Below are 10,004 nucleotides of genomic sequence, written 5' to 3'. Positions count from 1 at the left end.
AAAAATTAGAGGAAAGTTAATAATGGCAAAAATTGTGCTTTCCTTAAACACATTGGGAAGGATCCTTGTTCACCACACAATATTGTAGTGTCTTCTTGTCAAGACTTGTTAAATCAAAATTGTCACATTAGGAATGTTTTGGAAGTGCAAAGCTCAGATCAAATTATGAAGAATCGGTTACGTCTCAAGACTTCAATCGACACAGTTCATTTTTTATCACTTCAAGCTTGTGCTTTTAGAGGTCATGATGAAAGTACTGAATCGAGGAACCAAGGTAATTTTCTTGAGATGATAAAACTCATAGCATCATACAATGATGAAGTTGCAAAAGTTGTGTTGGAAAATGCTCCATTCAATTCCAAATATACTTCACCCAAAATTCAAAAGGAGTTATTGAATATTCTTTCTAATAAAGTGAAAAATCATATTCGTGAGGAAATTGGGGATTCCAAGTTTTGTATAGTTGTCGATGAAGCTCGTGATGAATCAAAAAAAGAGCAAATGGCTCTTGTTTTGAGATTTGTTGATAAAAATGGTTTTATTCAAGAGCGATTTTTTGATATTGTGCATGTTAAAGACACTGCAGCAATAACTTTGAAGAATAAATTGTGTGTTGTACTATCTCGACATAATCTTAATGTTTCTAATATCCGTGGTCAAGGGTATGATGGTGCTAGCAATATGAGAGGAGAATGGAATGGATTACAAGCATTATTTTTTACTGATTGTCCTTATGCATATTATGTTCATTGTTTTGCTCATCGGTTACAACTTGCCTTGATTGTTGCATCAAGAGAAGTTATTCCAATTCACCAATTCTTTTCAAAATTGACTTTCATTGTCAATATTGTTTGCTCTTCTAGTAAACGTCATGATGAGTTACAAGCTGCCAAGTTAGATGAAATTGCATATTTGTTAGAAATTGATGAGCTTGAAAAGGGTAAAGGGGCAAATCAAATTGGTACTTTAAAACGAGCTGGGGATACCCGTTGGAGCTCCCATTTCTCTTCTATTTGTAGCTTGATCAATATGTATGATGCAACTTGTTTAGTTCTAGAAAAAATTACTGTTGATGGATCTACTTATTCACAATGTGGTGATGCTGATAATGCTTACAAAAGCTTGACCTCATTTGAGTTTATACTGATCTTGTATTTGATGAGAGAAATTATGGGGATAACAGATGTTCTTTGTCAAGCATTACAACAACAATCTCAGGATATAGTTAATGCTATGCATCTAGTTTGTTTTACAAAAGGACTTATTCAAAACTTGAGAGAAAATGGTTGGGATAAGTTATTAAAAAATGTGACTTCTTTTTGTGAAAAACATGATATTGAGGTGCCTAATTTTGGGGCTTCTTATGTAGCAAGGCAAGGACGCTCTCGTCACCAAAAGGATCATATTACAGTGGAGCATTATTTCAAAGTTGAAATATTCTTTGTTACCATTGATAAGCAATTACAAGAGTTAAATAGTAGATTTAATGACCAAGCAATGGAGTTATTAATTCTAAGCTCTGCTTTGGATCCTAAGGATGCTTATAAAGCTTTTAATATTGATAAAATTTGCACTCTTGTGGAAAAATATTATCCCATGGATTTCAATGAGCAAGAGAAGATTAATTTGAATTTTCAACTTCAACATTTCATTATTGATGCTCGTCAAGATTCAAATTTGAAGAATTTATCAACAATGCAAGAGTTATGTACATGTTTGGCAACAACAAAAAAGTCTGAAGTTTACTACTTGATAGATAGATTACTTCGTCTTATCATGACTCTTCCAGTTTCTACAGCTACAACTGAAAGATCTTTTTCTGCAATGAAAATAATCAAGAACAAGTTGAGAAATAAGATGGAGGCTGAATTTTTAGCAAGCACTATGATAATCTATATTGAAAGGGATATTGCAACTAGCTTCAGCTCTGATTCAATTATTGAAGATTTTAAGTCATTGAAAGAGCGTAAAGGAGCACTCTGAATAAAGGTAACTTTTGTTGTTTTTTTTATATTATTGTTGATGATAAACTTTATGTTACTCTTTCATATATATTATTGTTATATTGTTTAGATTCTATTGTCATGAATGCTTATTTTGAATAAAAAAAATTATGTAAAAAAATTAATTTTTTTAATTAAAAAAATTATTATTTTTTAATTAAAAAAAATTATATATAACAAATATAATTTGGCACCCCTACAATTTTTGGTCTAGTTCCGCCACTGTCTGTCCTCAGATCAAGAAGGTTGATTAAGGCCCACAGCATTAAAAGTTGGATTCCTCCTGGATCAAAAATATATCTACAGTATTCATCAAATAAGATTTCATTAAAATTTTGGATGCCATATAGAGTATATTTTGTGAAGATACATGAAGATGGGCTTTTATGTTTGAAAACATTTTCAATGAGGCCCATTTCACAAAAATATTGATTTTCCCTTTGACTTAATTGTGACCTAAAAGGTAACTCTAAGTCAAAGATTGATTTTTGCAACTCTTTTGAGGAGTATGAAATGATTGGTGAAGGTGGAAAAGCAATTTTAGGAAAAACATTAATGACAAATAAGGAAGAGTTAAAAGATGAAATTACTCCTTTGAAGTCTATGCAAGGAGTTGTAGGATGTTGTATCTCTACTTCCCTAAGCATTATTTCTTTTCTCTCAATCTCTTTTCTTTTAAGAGGCAAAAATCAGAAAAAACTTTTGTCGAACCATGTGTTCAGGATAAATCACAAACAGTAGGTGTGCGTGCAGTGAAAACTGAAAACAGAGACTAGAGCATAGTTGCTCACGGAAATTGAGAAGATGTTCTATGAAATTCAAGTAGAATGAACTTGATTATGATATAGAATCAAGCATGAATCATAGAAGAACATCTAGAACACACAAAAGCAAGAATCCAATCGATGAAATGGATCAAAAACAGAGAGAACATGCCTTACACGTCCACAAGCATCACTTTGATGTTCATTGCTCTTTTGTATGATGTAGGACTTGGTTCTCATCAAGAAAATGCAGAAAATATCAAATGAAACGAAAATGGAGATGAAACAAAACACTTAAACATGACTTAAGACAAAACACAAGATGATAAACTGAAAATAAATGGAAACCACCGAATGAAAATGAAGAACACACACTAGGAAACAAAGAAAATGTTGCTGGAAAAATAAATGGAACTTAAGAACAAATGTGAACCAAAAATCATGGAGATCTACCAATTGAATCCATAGAATTCATGTAGACTCATAGATGTTCGGTTGATTTGAAGGAAACTTGAAGAAAACTCAAAGAAAATGGAAGAACAACACAAAAAATGAAAGAACACAAAGAAAAATGGATGAACAACACGAAAATTGAAAGAAAAACCACAAGGAAGATGAACTTATCTCTTGACCTCAAGCTTGATCAACCAAGGCTCTAGATACCACATGATGAGTCCATCTTCAAGAGTAAGGAAGCCAAAGAGAAGCCATGCGGAATTGATGAGGCTTCCATGGAGAAGGATGAAGGTGCGGAAGCTAGAAGATGAGAGGAGAAATGATGCGGCAATGGTGTTTGGAGAAGCTCTCAAGTGAGGTTGGGCCAACACTCAAGGAAGGGGGCTAGAGGAAACCAAGAAGGAGAACTCTAGCCTAAGTTGATTCACAAAAAGAGAGGAGTTTGGAGTCATCTCAACTGAATTTCTCTACTATATTCATGAATGAAAATACAAGGGTCCTAAGCTCTCTATTTATAGGCTAAATGAGACCAAAGAGTCTTCAAAAAGTGGAGGGAAAAAGGAGTCTAGAAAGTTGAATTTTAGAGCCAAAAAGGAGCATGTGGGACGTGTGACTTGCCACCTAAGCAAGTCACACTTGTCTTGCCATGGGAAGCTAACTCTCTTCCTTGGAGAGTAAGTTTGAGAAGCTTCTAGGCTTTTCTAGAGTAGACACACTACTCTTGACCCATTTGGCCCAATTCCCCTTTTTGGTCCAAAATTACCTCTAAAGCCCAATTTCCTCTAAGGCCCAATACATGGCCCAAAGAAAACCCTATTCTACTAGGCCCAAAATACAAAGCCCAAAAATAAACCCTATTCTAATATTTACAAACAAAGAGTTTTAGGCTAGGTTTTCACATCTTCCTTGGCCCATGTAAAGTTCATCTTGGGCCTTGTATATGCATTGGAGGCCCATTCCTCTTGTATCCTCCTAGCCAATGCTCTTGTTGTGGGTCCCTTGGTTATAGGCATCTCATCATTATGAGAGTGTTAAAAAAAAAGATTTTCTCACATTTATATTTATCTTTATATGAAGAAGGAATGTTGGCATTAGCACCAATGATGAAGATATATGTCTTATGATAGTGCAACAACTCATACAATTCTCGAGAGTAATAAATTTTTCTCTTGTTTGGTAACGCGAAGTAAATGTTAGTATTATTTCTGGTACTACAAATATAATTGAAGGCTCCGGAAGAGCTATTGTACTTATACCAAAAGGTATAAGATTGCATATTAAAAATGCATTTTACTCTCCCAAGTCTAATAGAAACTTATTAAGTTTCAAGGATATTCGTCTAAATTAATATCATATTAAGACAAACAATGAAGGAGATATTGAATATCTTTATATCACTCGAATTGAGTCGAATATAAAATGTGTATTGTAGAAATTATTAGTCTTCTCTTATGGCTTATACTACACATATAGTAATGCAATTCAGACGCATGTCATTGTAAGCTAGAAGCTTACAAATAGAAATGAATTTCTTGTTTGGCATGATCGATTGGGTAATCATGGATATGTCATAACGCGAAAAATAGTTGAAAAACTCATGTGGACACTCACTTAAGAGTCAAAAACTTCTTCAAACCAATGAGTTCTCATGTACTATACGTTCACAATAGTTGATAATAAGACCATTACCAGAAAAATTAGATTTGAGTCAATCTCATTTTCAAAACGAATAAATGATGATATTTTTGGTCCAATACACTTACCATGTGAATCATTTATATATTTCATGGTTTTAATTGATGCATTAACTAGATGATCACACATTTGTTTATTATCAACTCACAATCAAGTATTTTCAAAGTTATTAGTACAATTAAGAGCTCACCTCCAGATTATCTGATTAAGAAAATTTGTTTTAATAATACTACTGAAATTACATCTCATGCTTTTCATGAGTATTGTATATCAATTGGAATTGAAGTTGAGCATCTAGTACCACATGGTCATACTCAAAATAGACTTGTGGAATCATTACTAAAACATCTAAAATTGGTTGCAAGACCATTACTTATGAGAGCTAATCTTCTAATGACTACTTGGGGATATGCAATTTTGCATGTTGCATTATTAATTGGCATCAAATCAACAAGTTATCACAAATAATTTGTTATGTAGTTGGTTTTCGGTTAATGACCTAATATTCTTCTCATGTAAGAATTTTTAGGTCTGTTGTATATGTTTTCCCCACCAAAAAAGGACTATGATGGGTCCTCAGGGACAATTGAAAATATATGTTTGATATGATTCTCCCTCAATAATGAAATATCTTGAGCTACCAACAGGAAACTTATTTACTGTTCGACTTTTCAACTGTCACTTTGATGAATAAGATTTTCCAACATTAGGAGGGAAAGAAAAAAAATTGGAAAAAGGTATTGGTTGGAATGAATTATCATTATCTCGTCTTGATCCTAGTATAAAAGAATGTGAACTAGAAGTTCAAAGGATAATTCATTTTCAAAATTAGTCAATCAATTACCTTATGTTTTACTGACAGAAAAAAGGGTAACTAATATCAGCTGCTAATGCTCCGAAGATAATTGATATTGATTCATAACACGCCTGAAACATTGTAGGGCACTTGGTTCCAAAGAAACGCTTGAAGCGTGGTAGGCCTATTGGTTCCAAAGATAACTCTTGAATGAGAAAGGGAGCTAAAATGCAAGATGTCCTAAACGAAAAGGTGGAAATCCCAAAAGATTCATTTGACATAATTAATTATTCGGTTCTAGAAGAACCTCATGTACCTGAAATTGTTCAAAATGATGAGATCTCAATAAATTGTGTCATGAATCATATAATATGGAACCAGAATGAAGTCAACACTAATAAAACTTTTACATATAATATATCGATGAATGCTATGAATTACAATGAGGATCAATAACCAATGATCATTGAAGATTGTCGACAAAGAAATGATTGGCTAAAACAAAAATATGCAAAGAAGCAAAATTAGATTTACTTGCCTAAACGAAAGGTTTTCGGACCTATATTTAGCACAACTGAAGGTATGAAACCCATTAGGTACATATGAATTTTTGTGCAAAAAAAATCAAATTAAGAATGATGAAATTGCTAGAAATTTTAGCATTACATGAGACAAGCCATGAATGTGTTTGGTTAAGGTTTATAATTCAACATGTGTGACAAACATGCATATATGAAGACAATAGTGCATGCATTGCTCAATTGAAAGAAGGATATGTTAAAGGAGACAAAACAAAACATATCCTTCCAAAATTCTTTTTCACTCATGATCTTTAAAGAAATGGTGATCTAGTGATCCAAAAGATTTGCTCATGTGAAAATCTACCAGATTTATTTACAAAGGATTATAATTGCAAACATAGAATTATAACAAAAATTTCAATCAATATAAGAATTGTCAAAGGATTAATTTCATATTTTTTCTTGTAGAATTCTATTTATTTCAATTGATGCAAGAAACGTAATTATTCACTCGAGTTTACTCGGAGCATTTTTACCCCTAATCCCTTAGATAGGTAAACAAAAATTAGATATGCCCAATTTCCCAATTGTGACATAAGCTAACATGTTCAATTTATAATAGCAAACAATCTCCAATTTCCTAATTGTGAAATTGCTAATAGAATAAACAATAAAACCATAAACAGGACACTATGATAAATAACGTTAACGGACATCAATTGTCAAGAAATAGAAACTATAATCTAGAGTCTTATATCAATCCTCCAACAAAAAGAAAATTGATATCAATCGTGAAAAAATCCATCAGGTACTTGTGGAACTTGTTATTTTGAATCATGAATCTTTGAAGCCAAAACCACAGGTCATGGAAAAATCCACCACGCTTCTATGCATCTCATTGATTTGCTTCCTTCACTTTTGACACTAACTCCCTCCAAACTATGATTGCACACCTCAAAACACCTGTTTACACAAAAAATGCACCAACCCAAATGTATGATCCAAAAAAGAAGATAATGCATGATGAAATCATTCCAATAATGCAAAAATGAATAAAAATAGCCTAAACTAATGCATGAATGCACATTCATTTTATATGTTCATCAAATTCTCCCAAGTTTAGTCTTTTGCTTGTCCTCAAGTGAAGAACATTTAATAAGAACATAATAATAATGCAAACAGAATGATGAGTTATCATCTAGTCTCAAATTCAAATTCAACCAATGTTATTCTAGAAGCATACATTCCACCTTTGCTAGGACCCTAAGTGCAATTGATTGAATGATGCATAAGAAATTAAGGGACATAATCTTTGAACTTTAATTTCTCTCAATAAAATATTTTTCTTAGGTTTCTAGCCTAAAAGACACTTACTTTCCATCTAAGCATGGATCTTCCACTCAAATGCTTTACATTAGCTACACTCGGTCTCAAAAGAGTGCCTCTTTCCCAGTAACTCATGGTCTTAAAGTGGTGCCAATTTCACTTATTGATATTCTTTTTTTTATTTACACAAATATATATAACTCTTTTTTTCTTTTTTTGTTATTTTTTGTGAAATTGGTAGACATTTCTCTAGTAACTAAATGTAATTAGTGTCACCATAGAAACAGAAGAAAAAATTTTAAGTCTATCACTCAAAAAATTTCTTCCTTAAGTGTCAAGTGTCAAGACTTCTTGTGTAGTGTGTGAAGTTTCCCAACAATTATCCCAATGTTTTTCACAAAATATCATTGAATAAAATTAAACTTGAGTCAAGATGATGTGTATGTTATGCAAATGCAACAACAAAATGACATGCAATTGATCCTCCCAAGCTTAGATGTTTAAGTTCTCCCCAACATAAACAAAATAACTAAGAATAGAAGGGATGGAACTCACAAAAACTAGTAATGGTGGAAGCGGCCCATTGTTGCCAACGTTGAAAATAGCTTTGCTTGTGAAGTGACGAGGTTGTTGCATTAATATCAGCAAAGTTTGCAACCCATGGCAAAGTATTAATGACTAGCAACTTCTCACCTGGAAACACCTCTGAAATAGGTTAAACATCCTGGTCATCCTCATCAAACTTCAGTCTTAAAAGGTTATCAGTTATCAAATTTTGCTTCCTTTGCTTATCTTGGATTTCCTTGTCAAACTCTTGCATTAAGAGAATCCAATGGATTAACTATGGCTTGGCATCCTTGGATGTCTCTTCTCCTCCACATTCACTCTTATTTAGGTTTTCTATTCTTCTTAAAGAACTGAATAATGGCTTGAGAACTTCCAATTGATGTGCACACTGTACCACCTTTTCATCACTCACTTCTTCAATTAACTCCTTTGCTCTTATTCTTGACAACAAAGTTCACTTCAATGGACTCTTCCTCCCATGATTATCCATTTCCTTTAACATAAGAGACTCAATGATTTCAGCCTCGAAACAATCTTCCTTGTCCACCTTATGCTTCACTACTTCATTTATGGAGGAGGTGACTTTGTCATCAGCTACCTTTAACATTAACTTACTTTGTTTTACATCTATCAATGTTCTTCCCATTGTTAAGAATGGTCTTCCCAATATAATTGGGACCTTAGTATCTTCTTTTATGTCAAGGACCACAAAATTTGTTGGAAAGATAAATTTATTGATGGATCCACTCTAAGCCCATTACACGGCTCACATTCACCTCAAAAGGCCCAAGCCAATAACTAGAAGTATGATGAGAAAGATTCAACAGGGCTTACATCAAGATGGCAATAATCCTCAAGGGCTTCAAATGCTTTTCTCATGGGCTGAAGAGGACATCAAAATATGATGGGTTTCATGTAAAAATATTAGCATAGTCTTTTAATTTGAGCCACATGTTAGACCTTGATTTCTAGAAATAATTGGCCAAAGTACATTGATGATTAGCTTATAAAATAGGCTAATTCAAGCCCAATTGGAAGCTTGCCCGAGAATGATCTCAAAGCACATGTTACACATGGTGCCAAGGCACGAGACATCATGTGAAAGACACTTGGGACATGATCCTTGCATCCATTGCATCAACGGATCCGAGAGGCTTCTTGTAGCCTAAGCTAAGTTGCATTTCATTTCCACATTAATTTGCATTACATCTTGGACGACCTCTCTTCTATAAATGAGAGCCTTCACCACTTGTATGAGGTAACTCTTTGCTTGGTAATTGAATGATGTTGAGATCACTCCACACAATTGCCTTAAGAGTCAAAGCTAGACTAAGCTTCTCCTTTAGCTCCTCTAGCCTCCTTCGTTGGGATAGGTCTCCTTCCTAGAGCTTCACTTCCATAATCCATAGCATAGCTCAAGGGCCTCTAACCTTGTTCCACTCATTTTCGATGCCTCATGGAGCTTCTCCTCTCCAAAACCGTGCTTAGAGCTCCATCATTTATCAATCTTTACTAAGACGTCTTCCACTATTCCATAAGGATAAGTCACTAAACGATCTCCTAATTGGAGAGTTATCATAGTAGGCTTCACTTTTCCAGTACCAAACCTTTTTCAAAATGGTCAAAGACATCAAATTGATGATTGCTCCAAGGTCACACAATGCCTTGCTCACCACTATATTTCTAATCTCACATGTAATGACAAAGCTCTCTGGATCTTTCAAGAGGAAACCACTAAGAGAAACTCTAGCCTAATTAAGTTGATTAACAAAAAGATAGGAGTCTGAAGTCATCTCAATAGAGTTTCTCTACTATATTCACGAATCAATTTACAAAGGTCCTAAGCTCTCGATTTATGGTAGAAAATGAGAGCTAA

At 33.6% G+C, this 10,004-nt stretch overlaps 1 protein-coding gene across 1 annotated transcript; it reads left to right on the top strand.

Moving 5' to 3' along the window:
* The first annotated feature begins 273 nt into the window (after nt 1-273).
* LOC114175428 (uncharacterized) lies at nt 274-1,983 on the top strand. Its single transcript, XM_085669521.1, has one exon. The coding sequence runs from the start codon at nt 289-291 to the stop codon at nt 1,981-1,983; it is 1,695 nt and encodes a 564-aa protein (XP_085525647.1). The 5' UTR covers nt 274-288.
* Nucleotides 1,984-10,004: the final 8,021 nt, after the last annotated feature.

The sequence above is a fragment of the Vigna unguiculata genome, chromosome 1 (assembly GCF_037176805.1).
Source record: "Vigna unguiculata cultivar grain cowpea cultivar isolate G323 ecotype 2 chromosome 1, ASM3717680v1, whole genome shotgun sequence".
NCBI classification, from domain to species: Eukaryota; Viridiplantae; Streptophyta; class Magnoliopsida; order Fabales; family Fabaceae; genus Vigna; species Vigna unguiculata.
The sequence above is the reverse complement of the archived record's forward strand: the minus strand, read 5'-3'. Positions and strand labels throughout refer to the sequence as shown.